At 43.1% G+C, this 17,268-nt stretch overlaps 1 protein-coding gene across 19 annotated transcripts in view; it reads left to right on the top strand.

Moving 5' to 3' along the window:
* The window catches only part of srcin1a (SRC kinase signaling inhibitor 1a), a 103,471-nt gene that overhangs the window by 57,179 nt on the left and 29,024 nt on the right, over positions 1 to 17,268 (top strand). For 12 of the 19 annotated variants that reach the window (XM_069525723.1, XM_069525724.1, XM_069525722.1 and 9 more), the window contains exons 2-6: positions 788 to 817; positions 1,681 to 2,042; positions 7,755 to 7,781; positions 14,944 to 15,139; positions 16,162 to 16,457. In XM_069525723.1, coding sequence (XP_069381824.1) covers positions 788 to 817; positions 1,681 to 2,042; positions 7,755 to 7,781; positions 14,944 to 15,139; positions 16,162 to 16,457 — 911 coding nt within the window. Of the gene's footprint in view, positions 1 to 787; positions 818 to 974; positions 1,133 to 1,680; positions 2,043 to 3,723; positions 3,857 to 7,754; positions 7,782 to 14,943; positions 15,140 to 15,161; positions 15,765 to 16,161; positions 16,458 to 17,268 lie in introns of those variants that run through there. The other 7 variants (XM_069525725.1, XM_069525719.1, XM_069525721.1 and 4 more) reach the window with 5 other exon arrangements.

The raw sequence follows: 17,268 nt of genomic DNA, 5'->3' as shown, positions 1-17,268 counted from the left end.
AGTCCATTGCGTCTGACCCCTGTGCAGTTTATCAGCACTTCATAATGTAGTGGATGTAAGGGGCAGGGTGCTGAAACAGCTGATCACACTTCAGTTCAGTATCTCTCCGTGAATGAGCACAGAGTGAGAAGTGGGTTCACGACTGAGGCGCAGTGTGATTGCAGCTGCATCAGTGTACCATCGCAGACCCTCTGCCCTCAACAGGCTTCCTCTGTGTTGAGGTTTGTCCACCGGAGTGTTGTAGCCTCCGTCTGCCCCGCTTCCTCCTCCCTTCCTCTGCGTTCATTAACAGTCCATTTGTTGCTCCTGGCCGGAGGAGCCTCCCTCTTGCTGCTCGCTCCCTCAGCTCATCTTAATGAGCCTGTAATGTACAGATGGTCCGCTTCATTCAGTCCTATTGAGCCTCAGCTCTTTTCATTCTTTCAATTCGTGTTAAATCTCTCGATTGATTTTTTCTACCTGCATCAAAGTCTGAAGTTTATTAGAAGATGATGATTAAATGTGTTGTGATTTTAGGAAGCATTCCCTGTGTAAAAATGCATGATAATAATCATCTACCATTTCTCAGGTTATTGTGACACTGTTAGCATTCATAGCAAACCATCTCTCCAACCCTTATGAATACATTATAATGCATATTTTATGCATTGACTAATTGTAATTCAGAGAAAGTGCTATGATTTCAACATAGCACTTTTCTGATGTTCATGTGACGATATTCTGTTGTGTTTGCTCGCATGTCTGTGCACAAACACACAAATTAACCCTTTGCATGTTTCTCTTCTAGCCAACGGCAGGGCCTGTTATCCTAAGCAAGGTAACTCATGGGTGAATGGCTCCCTGCTCTTTTAAAAAACTTTACATTCATTTGTTTTTTTGTCTCCAGTCCCATTTTTTTTTTTTTATTTGTGTAACCATACTGTCTTGTCCCCGGCTGTCTCCCCCTTTATTTTGCTGCATGCTTTCCACCTAAGGCTGTGATGTTTGTCAGGCGCCAGGGGCTGTCAGAGTGATGTGTCTCCTTAGAAATGGACAGCGGAATCCGTCACCTCCAGAGACGAGAGACAGTGAGAATATGTAAAGAAAAAACTGTGTCAGCGGACAGAGGGGACTCTCAGATGGAAGGACGGGAGTGAGTGTATGAGGGCAGAAATAAAAGAAGTGCTCCATAATGTTCCCACCTGATTTTCAGTTGCTCAATTTTCAGTATTTTGTTTTCTCAGAAAACAATAAAAGCCACTTAGAATGACAAGCAGGTATATCACAAAGGAATATCCAGCAAAACAAATTCAGTTGAGCCTTTTCCTCTGATCTATTGCAGAAGCATTTTACTTTTCTCATTTTTCTTCCCTTCAGAACTTGAAATCAATAACTTTGCAGGGAACCGCTCCATCCTGGTGGCAAATAGTCTAACATCCCATCCCATTTTCTCTCTGTCTCTCTCTCTCTCCTTCTCTCTTTCCTGTCTCCTCTGTGCCTTAATGTTTCCTCTCTCCTTCTCTCTGCTTCATTTGTTTCCACCTGTGTGTGCCTGCTCGGTGTGTATGTACCCTGAATTCTTTCTGCATGCTTGTGTGGGTGGCGATTCACTTCCTTCTCACTACTCTACCCATTCCTTCCTTCTTTCCTCCTTCGCTTCCCTTATCCTCCTTTCTTGTCTTCTGTCCTTCCCCCCCTTAGATCCCGAGCGTGGAGGCAGTCACATGATCTCGACAGATGACTTGGAATATCCGCGGGAGTACCGGACGCTGGGGAACAGCACCCGGCGCTTCTCCAATGTGGGCCTGGTGCACACGTCGGAGCACCGCCACACCGTCAGTGCTGCCCAGAGCCTGGAGGCCCTGACCAACCTGCACAAGGCCGACATGGAACGCAAGAGGGATGCCTTCATGGACCACCTGAAGAGCAAGTACCAGCAGCAGCAGCAGCAGCAGCAGCAGCAGCTGCAGCATCCACACCACAGCCCGCACCACAACCCGCCATCGCCATCACCCTCCCACACCAGCATGAGGGGCACGTCGGAGCGCTCTGCACGTGAGCAGGTAAGCAGATCATCACCTCCGTCACTGCTAAGCAAATTTGTGTTTGCCTACATGAGGTAAATATTGAGTCCTTTTGAAATTGATGATTATTCATTTACTTTTTTGTTTATTGAGATTTCTTATCGCTATACTGGCTCTTTAATAGAGCCTCTTTTTCACAGGTCAAAAAACCCACTAACATCTGTCTTTTGTATGCAATGCGAATGAATTCAAAATGCATTCACTGCCGGGTCACATGACTTTTATTGGCTCCATCTCCATGATGGAAATATATAACATGTGCTATGAGGGGGCGCCTTAGTTTTTAATGTGCGTACGATTTCGAACATGGCGCACCAGGGAATAAGACAAACTCCTCTAATGGTAAAGGAGTAAATCACCTGTTTAAAATGCTTTAAAAACAACAGTATAACTGCTAATTTGGTTGTAAAAGAGGTATGGGATTACCTTTGCCAGGGAGGAGGGTGTTTTCACCTGTTTGTTTGCCAAAAACTACATGAAACTTGGTGAAAGGATGTTGGTTGGATCAGGGAAGAACCTGTTACATTTTGGTGTGGATTCTGCTTACAAATTATTTGTTTGTTTAAAAAAATCAGACATATTTAGGGGACTGATTTATGAATATGTGTAATTTGGTACAGATCAAAATAAAAACCAGGATCTAGCGAATTTCATAAGGAGACTGTTGAGCCTTGGTGGAACAGGACAGAAAAACTATGTAACATTTACACAATTGAGGTCCAATCGATCATTAGCAAACATAAGTCTCTTGTCAGATAATAGCCAGGAAGTTTTCATTAAACTGTCACAGCCAAGATCCCTCTGTTTCCATCCCTGCAGAACCTGCAGAACTTCGTGGAGCACAGAGAGGAAGTCACATATTCACACACACACTGAACACACATGTAATGCAGGTCTTGATACACCTGACGATGATGTTTTTCCTTTGCTCTTCATCTTTTCACCACCTTTATCTCGCTCTTGTGTATCTCACACACACACACACACCCCCACTGAACATACTGTGCTGTACACAAATAGGCTCTCAGTGTGTGAGCACTGCTGCTGTGTGTATTTAATAAGGTAAAATCAATGTAATGACGTGACAGAAGAACACATCAGGGGGACATGGGAGAGAATGAAAGGTAGTAGAGAGAGAGAACGAGTGAGTGTGTGTGAGAGAGAGAGAGAGAGTGGGTGAAAGACAGGTGGAGTCCGTAGTTGCCGTGGTAACCTCTCCCATATAAGGCAAGAGGGGATATCGCATTGCAAAGGTCAGGGTGTGTGGAGAGGGAGGAATTGTACAATAATGAAGACCGAGAGCAGAGAGGAATAACGAGTTGAAGGAAAGACAGCAAAAAAAAGAAAAGAAAAAAAGAGTGACAGTCCAAAGGTGACAGGGCATTTTTGCCAGACAGGCGGAGGAGGAAGCAGGAGAAGCCCACGATTCCTTGATATCTTGTGGATGTGCAGAGCGTGGACGGCGAGGGAAGGGGGAGGAGGAGCTGGAGAGGAGCAGAGCAGCCAGTCAAACTGTCGGCTGCTCAATTAGCCAGCACCAGCAGGAGCCAGGCACCCATCTGCGAAGGAGTTAATCGGCTGGTGTTGTAATGAATTAAATAAAGAGTTTCCGCCGCATGTGCTACTGGAGGGAGAGAGAGAGAGAGGGAGGGAGATTGACTGAGGTAAAGGGAGGGAGGGTGAGAGAAGCAGAGGGAGGGAGAGACGGGCAAAAACGCGATGAGGAGCCGCTGCACCTGATGGACAGCCTGGGATGACTGGATGAGTGGTGGACAGGCACAGGTGCACTGCAGGTGAGACAGGACTGGAAGCTGGAGACTGTTGTAGTGTGTTTGTGTGTGTGAGGGGGGGGATAAGGATGTGTAGGCTGGGATTAGATTCCACGCCTCTTGTGTTTGTTGTGGTTGTTGTGGTGACGGTGTGCATACGCTCAGAAGGCACAGAAGCCCGGTCGAGACGATGGCTGAGTGGACGACACTCTCAACTGCACGCATCTGTTGGGGGTCGAGCCTCTGTTCACTGTGCAGACCCTAGTGTGGGTGTTTTTTTTCAAACAGAGAGACAAAGGCTGCGGTAACGTTGAGACACCAAAGTGGACCGGAGGAGTGAGAAGGATTGAGGAGGAGAGGGGAGGGGGGTGCAAAGAGGAGGATGACGACATGAGAGAGAGAGAGACCGGGGGGTGGAGGAGGGGTTGTGTGAGTGCAGTCTGCTTTACATGCTGGTCAGGTAATGCAGCGCTCCACTCTGCGAGGCTACGTCCTTCTGTGGCAAACTCCACTATGCACATTACACACACACACCTCTGTGTAAATCTATACAGGGGCGTCTTTACTTAGCAGTTAGGGGCACATTTAGCCCCTGAGCCCCCCCTAGTTTAATCTGACATCCCAAACAGACATCAGTTACTCTGCCTCCCAGGGACTCGCAGCATATTTCAGTCAAAAGCATCCAGGCGTCACCAGGGATTAATGTGATAACGACTGATGGGATATAATTATAATTTCTACGCAGAAGACATGCTTTAATTGCAGCGATGTTTGCCAGGATGGATAAACGTTACAGCGGAATGGAATCGTCTCTCTATCTCCAGTTTGCTCTCGCTCCCTCCCAGAGCAAGTGTTTGCAACTCAAAGTCCAAGTTCAGTGTATCCGCCTCCGTCAGCAGAGCGGCGGTTACAGCAACACGAGGCGACGAAGAATGAATGTGTTTACTTTACCTAAGAGCTGCGAGCGAGCCTCATTAAAGCAACCAAACAGAGAAACAATGGCAGCGTCGGACACTCAAGACCACAAATCACTTCTGCACCATTACAGCCCTCAGAGTCATTTAGATTTGTGGGAAAATAAAATCATTAACATTGTCTGAGCGTTTATTTATGACACGCCAGTGGTGCCCCTCAGCCGTCGGTTTAAACAAATCGAGGAGGCTGCGGTGAATGAGTGACACACGATGAGGTGGTCAAGGCCAGAACAGGTCCAAAGTGAAGAGACCTCATGTTTTATCTCAGGCCTGACAGTGACCTACTTTACCCACGGCCTCTCCCCCAGAAGAGAAGGCAGCTTTTTGACCACTTCCCCTCGGAGTAGACGTGAATGTTTTATAGCCTCGGATCTCTCACTGTCCAAAAAAGCACCGTTATTTTAGGGTTATTGCTTAATGCCTTTTTCAGATTAGGTTTTTATTTCAGTGAATAATGGAGCATTTAATTCTTTAGACAATTGAGATGCATGCAGGAGGACCCTGAGTTTAAAAATACATACAGAGAAACTGGCTAAAGGACAGATGCTCTCTTCAGAATCAGAAGGAAATATTTTGTTGGTTCAGTAGAATTATTTGAAAATAAATTGATCCAGACTGTGTTGTTGCTTGTTCTGAAAGCTCCTTAAAACCATGTGAGACCCAGACCGAATCCCAACTATCAATAAATAAATAGAAATCAATAAACAGTGAGTATTTGAAGAATATTAGATTAATCTGATTTATGAATTATTATTACCAAACCTAGACCAACATATCGTTGATGGAACATCCTGACACAAACAACAACTCAGCTCATCATTTTTGATTGTAATGGGTTGACTGAAATTTTGGCCATTCATTGCAACCAAATGCAGCAACAACCAATGACCTCTTTGACATGGTGTCAATTAGTTTGCAGTAAATGTTCAGCCCATAGCAGTCTCATCTGGGTTGGGTGAGTTCAAAGCTTTGAAAACACACCCAGTTTTTGCAGGTAGTCCGTCCCTCATGCGATTGTCCAACCACTGACGGAGGAGAGCATACCGACCAAAGAGATTGCCAGTCGAACAAGAGACAGTTTTTAAATCGCCTAGATGCATTACCTTCTTGGATTGTTGTATGTAAAATATTTTAATAGAGCATGAAGATGAAGCATGATGTTGTGGAGAGAGAGAAATGTAAGAATGGGACCAGGGCTAAGTGAAGGAACATAAAGTGAAAGATTAGATTATGATATGGTAATAATCACAGAGAATGCTGCCTCTGATGCTTGTGTTTACTGAAATAATATCGGCTTTTTTTTTGAGACAGTATTAAAATGGAAGGCTCATAATGAAAAACGATCAGCTATCATAAATCAAAACCTACCCATCACTTTTTTTTATCCCTGCGACAGGAGAGTAATGCGGGTGCAGTAGAACCGCAGCTCAATGGGCTGAAAATGGCCTGCAGATAAGAATAAGAACTAGAATAAGAGTTTGGATTAGAATTAAAATTCATGAACTCTGCCCAATCTCTTTTTAAAAAAAATTGAATTCCTGGGCCATCAGTGACTTGGCCTGGTTTGGACTGTGAGGAATTACGTTTTAATGGAAAGCTCACTTCCTGTCTGAGGTCACTGCCAACATGCAAGCACCTTTTCATACATGGCAGAGCCGCAGGTAGGGCAACTGGACAGATGAGATAAATGGCATGTGCTGCTGGAAATAAACGGGCGAGGTTGAGAAGAAAAGAGCGCAGCAGGTTGATCCAGAGTGAAAGAGACAGGAGAACGAGGAGGAGACGGAGTGGTCGCTTGCCTGTGGTGGAGAAGTCTGGGAGAGAGGCCAATGTTGCAACAACAGAGTGGGCTGCCGTTTCATTCGATTTCACTCTTTTCATTTCCTCCCCTTCTCCAGCTATAGCCAACAGTGCAGTTTTGTTTCAGGTGCGTCGCAACCTGATGCCTATAAAACTCAGCTGGCAACGGCATTACCACCAGTCTACTCTTCAGTGATTATGGTTGTTGTTAAGAAAGCTGAGTTAAAGCTCATATATAGGCTACTCGCAAGCATCCTTTGCGTTGGCATGGTCGTTTAGCAATACATCCTCCAGAGGGCAGTGCAGAGTCAAGAGTTTCTTACTAACTCGCAAAGTCACTCTTCAAAACGTTCTTCCGTTACTGCCATGAAATTTCTTCCGCATGTCCTATGGTTGTCTCCCTTAAACTATTGGCTACACTGCCGCTCTGCACAAATACTAACAACCTGAACGCAGAGTACATACTGAAGGCTACGTCATTTCCTGTATACGTATCTGATGTTAAGCATAAATGAGCCTTAATTGTCATTGCCCACATACTTCAATGTGTCCTTTAAGTTGGAATGGTTGTTAAGCAGTACATCCATTGCAGCCCAGAGTCGAGAGTTTCCGACAACAACAAACATGGTGATGGTGGAGGAGGTTGTAATGTAAACTCCTTACAAATGAAGCAAAAGCAGCTGTTTGTGTCTTTGCCCAGTCAAAGTATCATATAGATGTTGTAGTAGTTTCTTACCAACTCACAAAATCTGTTAAAATGTCCTTCTCGTGTCCGACAGTCCTCTTGCTTGAATTATTGGGTAAACGTGACATGATTTCTGGTGGTACTGTTGTTTCGCTTTTATACAGACAGAATGTTTTGTCAGTTTTGACAACATTGAGCATAAATGAGCCTTTAGATGAAGCTGTCAACAGAATTAATGAGTTTCATAAACGGTCTGTAAGAGAAGAAACATGCTAATTGCTTTATTGTGGAGGATTCATTGTCAGCTTCTACCTCTATTTCACTCCAGTTTATTCAATGAATATTTTTTAAATTCTTTATTTATAGCTGTAAACTAAATAAAGCCTTCATTGGAGACTAAAATATCTAACTCTTCTCTTTTTGTCTCTTTCCGTCTCCCCTTGTCCTTCATGAATCTCCACAGCAACAGCCCAACTACTGGAGCTTTAAGGTCAGTGCTGTGTGTCCCCGTGTGTTTGTCATTCTTCCTGTCCTCTGTGTGTTTGTCTGTGTGTGACACTGTGGTGTGTGTCGGGTTGCGGTGGCATGAGGTGTCATGGGTGGCGACAGCTTAAACTCCTCCAGCTCCATTTAATCTGCAGCAGAAGACGACTCTCTTAGGATTTATGATACCTCAGTCAGCTAGCATTTGTGGCTCGAGAAGTCACGTGACCTTGCAGATATATTACTCAGACTGCCTGAGACATGAAGAAGGAATCAGACTTGTCGCTGAGGCAATATTGAGACAAAGCTTTGACTTGCAGAAATACTTGAGCCATGGGTACAGCTGCTGAATAGGTTTTATCCACAGACTGTTGAGAGGAAATACAGGTTGTCTCTTGTCAAGGTGCTTTGAAAGTTTATATCTCTTCTTCTGTATTTACGGAGTTTAGCCTGTTTGTTAACTGGTATACATTTTGTCTGTGCGCGCGTGTGTGTGTGTGTGTGAGAGAGAGGGAAGTGCCTCTGGCTTATCTGTGGTGTAGTCTTCCCTAAATCTCATGCCCACAATATCATTTGGACAGGGTGGAAATGTTACTGATATCAATAGCCATATGCCCTGACCCATGGGGAAGGCTAAGCAATTCATCGCGTACTCCCACAAGTACTTTAACCTCAAACAAGAGTGATATGAAATGGAATTTAGAGCCCCGTCTGTCACGTAAATCTATTACACAACCAAACCATTTTAAACTCTGCAGGGCTCTCAGGTGGGTTGCAAAACATAGTGACTATTTGAGGGTGAAGAATGAAGCTTTAAAGACAGTGTTTTAAGAAACCACCTACAAAAGATGGAACTGTGAACTGCTATTTCTTCGCTATTGTTTAACCTGCAGGTTATGTCATATGTTAATGTCTGGTTTTTGCCCAGAGAATGATGATTTGAAATTGCTTAGAAATACAATAATTAACAATAGTTCCAGGTAGCTTAATCACCACACAGCAGAAGTTACAATTTCTTTGTCATCACAAGATGCTGCAGTGGTAATAAAATGTAGGGTCAAATATATCATAAATACCTACAGTTGTCGCCTTATTTATGACACGCAAGATGAATGTTGAAATAGGCACATTACTTTATTTGTTGTCAATTTTCTCTTAGTAAAATGCTTTGAGTAATATGAAGACATACCCGTTCTAGTGTTTTAGTCAGCACTGCTAGGCCTAAGTACAAGTTTGCAGGTAAATTTGACAAAAGCCTGCCTTGCCCCAATATGACTTTGAACCACAGTTTTCTTCTCTGGTATTTGATGGGCCGTTGATGTCGATTTTATCGCCACTGTTTGGCCCGGCATGCTTGTTTTAGCTTCTGTCGTCGATTTTGTGATCTTATCTGGATGCAGATATTTTGTAAATAGTAATAGTAAGTTAGTGAGGTGAAATATCTGCCCCTAAAAATATCTGCACTAGTATAGACAATGCCTTAGCTTTCACTCTCAGTACTGTAAGATTGTTTTTATTGTTTATTTGGACCATGGAAAAACCCAATGAAAACAGAGTTTATGAAAGGGTAAAACAACCAAACTGTTTAAAGTAACTACAGATCTAATGCCTTTTGGTTTTTAACACATAATATTGATAACCTTTAATGTCGACCTCAGTTTTATTCTGAAAACCACCAAAGGTCTCATCCGACTTTCTCATCCCCCCCACCTCTAATTCAAACTGAATCTGAAGACCGCACTATACTTATTTTACACCTCTGCCAAGTAAAGATCTTATCGCATACTAATGTGCTAAATGAAGACCTTATTGACAACAATTATAAGTGTTAGGCGTGACACTATACACAGATAAATGTATCTCAAAATCTCTTCTTGTCATTTTTCTGCAGCTTGTGTTCTTTTGTTCTCTAAAGAGAGATATGGCAGCAATCTCAGCCATCATCTGCCCTCACAAAGCGCACGCCATTTTGCTCCCTCTACTTCTGAGCACAGCGATTGCCTCGACACACAATTCGCAGCAATTTGGCGAAGCAATTTGTTCTATGCATTGATGACTCCCGGTATTATAAAGAAACAGGATTCGAGGAGTGCTGGGGGTTGCATGTCCAGGCTGATGATTGGCCTGAGAGTTAAAGGAAATAGAGAAAAATAATCATAGTGGAGGGAAGAGCAAGGGGAGACAAATGGACGAGAGAGATGGATTGATCCAGGGAGCTTCTCTCTTTCTATTTTGTCAAATTGAGAGAAAAAAAAAATGCTGATTTAAAATGCTCAAATGCAACAGCACAAGCGAGCTACCTGGATGCAGCTTTGGCCTCTGCCGCTGGAGACCAACGAAGAGGATAATACGATGACATAAATCAGCTCAGCGAGAATTGGATGCAAGCTTTGGGAGCTGTGGGAGAGGACAAATGAGTGACAGGGGATAAAAGGTGAGGGGAGGAAGACAGACGACTGGAGGCAGAGACAGACACAAGCTTTTGAGGAAGAGAAAGATATAACCAGGAAAATAATTGACAAAAAGAGCTGAAGGAAAGAGAATGGAAGAGATGCAGATGAGGTGTGAGGATTGTGAATTTACCCATTTAACACCTGTCTCCATTTTAAACCCTGGAGCCATATACTTCATTGTAACTTTACACATATCAAGCTGGGTTTGACATTTCACATCACTTAACAGGAGGAATACCGCACTCGGGGATACGATTAGAAAGAAAAGCCTAGTAGCGACCTGCAAGCAATTAGAAAGTCGAGTGTACCAGCAACGATCATAAGATGGGCCAACCTCTGGACTCCAAGATTTACCAATCACCAAACCCAACTGTGGTAATTACAGACCCTCTTGTGTGCTTTAGCAGTATAATTCATCTATTTGCTCTTCCCCTTGTATGTTCAAGACTATCAAGATCTTAATATCTAACAAATTATTATATTATTGTCAGTGGCAACCCACCAGGACGTCACCCATTGGTGTGTGAACTGCTGTTTTGACGCTTCGATTTTTGCATTTAGGCCAGCGCCATCTTGAGGAAAGCCTGGCTGAGAGTTCCAGGACACACCCCCCTACACCTTCGACCTGCACCCATTGGATAGTAGAAACTGTCAAGCACACAGCATCCATTCTTCAATGCTTACTAAACTCTATTGTCTATTTAACTCTTAACCTGAAACTAGCGATTGAGACCAAAAAACTCTTTATGAAAGTGTTTACTGACGTTATGCCTAAAGTGAGAAGAAGAATCATTTTCTCATTGACTTTGCAAGGAACTAACTTCTTTTTGTTACCAGTTAAGTTGCCCTCTGCTGGTCATTCAAAAGAAGACAGGTTTTAGGCAATCTCGCATTGGCTTCACTTTCCAGACCTACATCTATTTTCATGTACAATCTATGATTATTGTTTACCCACAACACATTTCACTGTTGTACCTGCTCAAAACGTGTGTGACTTTCATGGTCATGCTGGATCAATCAATCAGTCACAACAGCAGTGCTCACACTCAATGTAAACATGGAACTCCTGGTTATTCTGATATCGACACTACTAATAAAGTAGATTCAGACATCCTCAATACTACCTCCAAGACAGAGAAAGGCTGCATTTACTGTCATTTACTCCGAACAGAAAGTTGGACAAAAATAAAACACCTTATGTCCTATTCAATGCTTAGAAAAGGATGTTGTCAAAGTAGTCATGACAGAATTTGCAAGACAGCCAACCAAAATTTATAAACATACATTTCATTCAATTGTATGACAGGCAGTTTATTGGCTCCTTGAATCAAACAACCGGTCTGGCAGGTTTGATGAGCCAGGAAGGCATCAATACTATCTCATAACAGTTCTTTCTCCTGTTACCTTTAGTTCCCTTTTTTTATTAGGTCGCGTATGTTGAAATCGAGCTAAAAACACATGCAAATGTACAACGTTACTAGGTCTACAGACTAAGTAAGACAACAGTGAATTGGAGTTTGATGAGATGTCCACCCCCAGATAACAAAAACATATACCAGAGCTACCATTACTTCTGTGACCTTAAAACAGAACAGTGTGTGTGTGTGTGTGTGTGTGTGTGTGTGTGTGTGAGTGTATGCACCCATGCTTGTGTGTACAAACACACCAAACAAGAAAATATATGGTGGGAGGTTGTATTGAGTTTAATGCAGTTTGTAGCCTGAGGTCTGTTGTCAGGTCGCCGCTTCCCGCTTTCCACTCCATTCGCTTATGTTCCGTGTAAGATCATCCTGTTCCCTTCTTGTTCCTCTGTTCCGCCATGCCTTTATAACAGTGTAGAGTTCTCAACAGTAATTGAGTGTTGCTGAAAAAGTCTGGATCACTCTCGAAGTAAAAGTTGAGGTGGAGGGAGGGTGGCAGGTGGAGGGGAAAGACTGAAGTGTAAAATTAGAAGGAGGTAGAACCAGTTTCCCTCAAGAGGAATCTGTGAACACCGTCATGTATAACACTGGCATGTCTCGCAGGGCCAGATGCATGACCAGATGGTGTATTCATATATATTTACAATTCAAAATTACTGCAGGGAGATATATTCGGTTTTCATATCACATAAGCCACCAATATGGAAGTTGGAGTTTGGTGCCTGCTGTAACGAGACAAGCTGACTTAGAGCATAACAGCTGCAGTGAGCTCACACACGTTCATATATCAGGGTTTCATCATAGCAGTTATTATTATTCAGTCACTTTTCCCGATACAATTCTAACACGCACGAGTATAGTGACTCAAGAGTTTTACACAAGTTTCATACAGAAACTGAACAGGAAAAGTATTTGACGGTCGTCTCCTTAGCCATCACTAAACAAATGGAAAGGTGTTATTGAATTGCTAAGCCAAATATATTTGAGTAATTAGGTTGGGCTCAGACAGGTTGTATTACAGCTCCTGTCCCTCAGTCAAATTCCAATTTAAAACTTTAAACACTTTTACACCTTTTTATTATCTTTATTGAGTTTTAGTTCTTGAAAGATTTGGGAGATATTCTTTTTTGTATATGAAATATGAGGCAATCGTTGCTTATGGAGCGATGGTAGTGAGGTACCACCGATACACGTGCCTGACCATCAGTCAGTCTCGGCTGTCAATCATGACGTTTCACTTAATTGAACAGATTAAAACCACAGAGGCTAGCTGTTTGCATATGTTTCCAGTCTTAATTGCTAAGTGAAGCTAACCACCTGCTGTCAAATGATTCCTTTAAATATGAAGTTATTTTTTCGCTGTTGAACACAGATCCTACTAAATAATGTACGTATAATTTTCACACAGAACTTTCCCCAAACGTCCCCCATTTCTTACTGCAGCTTCCCAGAATATGACACAATGCAGTACGTGCTGCTCCGCTGTTGACTTGTTGTTCAGTGTGGTCACACTTTAGATAAATGACCCTATTACAGAGCGGGGTGGGTGTTATCTGTCAGAATCACCGTGCCTCTTTGTGCTCATACACCGTCCACGATCACTGAACATGGCCACTACCATTCAGTGCCTGCTTGTGTGACTGCGTGGATATTCTGTACATTATTAAAAGGGTTCTTCCAGTCATCAGAGCTGAAGGTTTATTACTTTCTTATGAACACACAAGCAGTGGTAAAGCTGGTGATTCAAATAGCAATTTACTAATGATATTAGTAGTCACGTGTTGTTGATCTTTTGGTGACTGTTTACTGTAATCCTGCAACAATTCATTGATTAATTAGTTGACTAATGTTTAATCAGGAACATTCATCATTTAGCTCATTGATAAATGAGTTACACAATTGTTTGGGCGAGACATTTATCAAGCAGCAAAGACTCTAAACATAAAATACAAGAGTGCATGGCTGATATTTTATATATTATGAATGTAATCATTTTTATCTATTTATCTTTAGTTTGGGACAAATTTAACTTTCTATACAAACTTTCATAGCAATCCAGGAGTGTTTGAGATATTTTAGTCTGGGCCACAGTGCTGGATACACAGCACAGAGCCATATGCTGCCGCGGCTAAAAGTATAAAACATTTAGATTAGTTGTGTTTCTCCGATTTGCAACAAAGCTGAATACCCTTGGACCAGAAACAAATCGAAGATTGCTTTCTTTATTGAAACTGTGATGAAAATCGTTCTTTTTAAACATTCTATAGATTGATTTATTTGAAATTAAAAGAGACAAAAGCTATCTCCTGTAGCCACAGTGTGCTGCATGACCTTCTGGCTTATTGCCCAAACAACAAAATTAGAAATAGATGAGTGAGTGTGTTCTGTTTTAGTGTTGTGTGTTTATGAATGAAGTCAAACAGCTCACTGCTGTGAGCCAATGAGTCTCACGTTAATTAAGGACCACATCACTGGAAGTCACAGTATATCCATGCTGTGCTTTGAGTCATGCAAGGGAAGGGAGAGGAGGACATCCCTGGAAAGAGGAAAAAATAACTGTAGGTGGTGCAAAGGAAGAGGAGGAAGCCACAGCTACTGTACAATGGCTAAGGATGTGTCTGCCATCCAAATTATCAGCAGACAGCATTCTGGGAGCTCATTACAGCAGCCTCTGAGCTGGAGGAGATGCTGCAGCAGTGGGGGATCAGGGAGCCAGTTCAGTGAGCTCAGCTCCAGCTGCACTAACAGTCTTTCAGTGAGAGACGCCTGGGCACAGGCCAGCAGGATAAACCCACAGTGACAGCCCAGGATTTGCATGAGCGTCTCCTCCCACCCCACAAGCACCGTTTAAAGTTTGTAGCTGCATGGGAACAAGAGTTTGGATGGGGGCATGTGGGAGGTGTGTGGTGTCGAGCAAACATGTCTTAACTTATGCTAAGCCGGAGCACAGTTTCCGGCTTAATTTTGCTCCTCACCCACTGTAGGTGAGTCATGAAAGCTGATGCCCTGGAGTGCTGTGCCATTTGAGTACAACTATATTGTGTCTTTCTCCTTCAGCATTCAACTGATGTCAGATAATGTGACGCTGGTAATTCTTAGAGAATGACTGGTTGCTAGACTATTGTCGAGATGCCGTTAATCTCGTTACGTGGTTCATTGTGTTGAGTCTCATTGTGTGTTCGCCGTCTCTTTACCAGTTGGTGTTACTCCATTGGCCCCATCCAATCCATTCTCTCCGCCTTGATTTCACCTCTCAGTGGATGAAATTTGGGTCTTTGTGTGTCTTCTCCTGCAGAGCCGCAGTCCCCGGCATTCCCAGTCTACCCAGTCTGGGCTCGCCGACCAGGCCGCCAAGCTCTCCTTCGCCTCTGCCGAATCCTTGGAGACCATGTCGGAGGCCGACATCCCAATCGGGTTCAACCGGATGAACCGTTTTCGCCAGAGCCTGCCGCTGTCCCGCTCTGCCAGCCAGAATAAGCTGCGATCTCCAGGTTAAGATCTGAAGAGCTGCTGGCAGGTTCTGTCACGAAAATGCTGGTCGAACATGAAGCAGATTTGAGGCTGTCTATTCACTCCCTATAGCTGGTGATGTGAACCGCTGTGCTTACAGAGAACAGAAGGAAGAGTTATATTCTCTCTTCATTTAGTGTAGCAAGTTAGGTTTAGTATAACTGCTGTGTTGCAGAGAACTGGAGAGCAGTCAGTTCAGAGGAAATATTTGACGACTGAATATATGTGTAAACAACAGACTCAAGAACAGGTTAACTGCATGAGGGCCTTTGGAGAGTAGAGAGGATTAGTGTTTGGCTGGTCCAGACTCATAAAGACCAAGGTGCTGTGTTATATCAGACACAGAGAGATAAATAATGAAGTGGCTGTAAAGTTAAAGCGTCAGTGACTGATGAGGGATGTTCAGAATGAGGAGTTCAGGCAGAGGTAGAAGAGCAGAGCCTCCTCTCCATGACTCTATATACTAACTACCTGTCTTTGTTTTCTTCTCTCCCCTAACTCGTCTGCTGTATCTCTCTTATTATGCTTGACTTTTAATCGATGGTCTTTTCTTTTGCTTTGTTTGTTCTTTTGTTTGTCCCACGGTGTATGAAGATGAATTTGCAGGTTAGTCAGGCGTCAGACTCGTCTTTTCCTATAAAACCAAGGGCTTCAGAAACATTTTCTATGAAGTATGGCTGTTTGGGGGTCGTTATTTCTATTTGATTATTAGAAAGTTTTATTTCAAAATGTAAAACTAAAAATTCAACCTGCCTCAAACTGAATCTATGTACCTTGTTGTTCAATTCTCATCTAGTTTCCACGTTCAGAAAAAAAGTCAGTGAATATTCAACTGATGATAAAAACCATTGTCTTAAACTTGTATACCAAGAGGCAGAGCATTTGGATGATAATGTCACTTGCAGAATCTGAGCACATGCTTTAAAAGAATTGCTTTTCTAAGTTATATAGGAAAAGCCATCTCTGTCTGACTCGTCGTCTCTTCTCTGTCACTCTTACATAGGCGTGCTGTTCCTGCAGTATGGGGACGAGACGCGCCGCGTGCACATCACCCACGAGCTGAGCAGCCTGGACACGCTGCACGCCCTGATCGTCCACATGTTCCCTCAGAAGCTGACCGCAGGTATGCTGAAGTCCCCCAACACGGCCATCCTGATCAAGGACGAGGCGCGCAACGTCTTCTACGAGCTCGAGGACGTGCGGGACATCCAGGACCGCAGCATCATCAAGATTTTCCGCAAAGAGCCCATCTATGCCTCTTACCCTGCTGCTGCACACCTGGCGAATGGAGATCTGAGGGTGAGGAGGAGGGAGATGGGGGAGAGGGGAAGTTGGTGGCGGAAGTGCTGGGTTGTTGATGAGAAAAAATACAATATAATCTCCTGCATCTCTTCATGGTTAACAACTTGTCAGTGAGAATTCCAGTAATAGTAATATTGTGCCTCAACAATAAAAATGAGCAGTGCGCTTCTTTGGCAAGGTAATAGTGTTTTTTTTTTGTGTTCCAGTGGTAACTTTGACAGGCTGTTTCTGTGTATATGGGTTCGTAATTTAACCGGTATTCCTCCTGGAAATGTATTTTCTTATCTCTAAGTAGCCCATCTGTTGCTGTGCACATGCCAGAGAACAATGTTCCTCTGTGAAATGAGCATATTTTAACATCCAAAGCTATTTCTGCTCCAGTGAAGATCAAGGAAGCCGGAGGGAAATCTTTTTTATTATATTTTTTTATTTTATACAAAACCCTGCTTTCCATCTGTATTATTCACACAATACTGAGAACACAACTGCTATTAACGATGCAAAAAGGCAGTGAAAACAACAATTATGCGTCTGTATATTGTATGTGTGTGTATGTTGAGTGTGTCTGTGCACGCTCACATGCATGTTTGTGCTTGTGTATAAAGGCACAGCTGACACACACCCTTAACACTCAAAATCAGGAAATCGTACAGGCATGTTTTGAAGTGACACTTTTATGAGTAAAGCTGAGAATCATGAGTTATTATCTTTCACATTAATTGTGTGATGCACAGTCTCTCTCTTCTTCACAACAGTTGGTGACCAAACGCAGGATCCATCTTAACAAGCATCTCGCCATTAATTTACT

Source organism: Paralichthys olivaceus, chromosome 5 (assembly GCF_024713975.1).
Source record: "Paralichthys olivaceus isolate ysfri-2021 chromosome 5, ASM2471397v2, whole genome shotgun sequence".
Classification (NCBI taxonomy): Eukaryota; Metazoa; Chordata; class Actinopteri; order Pleuronectiformes; family Paralichthyidae; genus Paralichthys; species Paralichthys olivaceus.
This window is presented reverse-complemented; position numbering and strand designations above follow the sequence as displayed.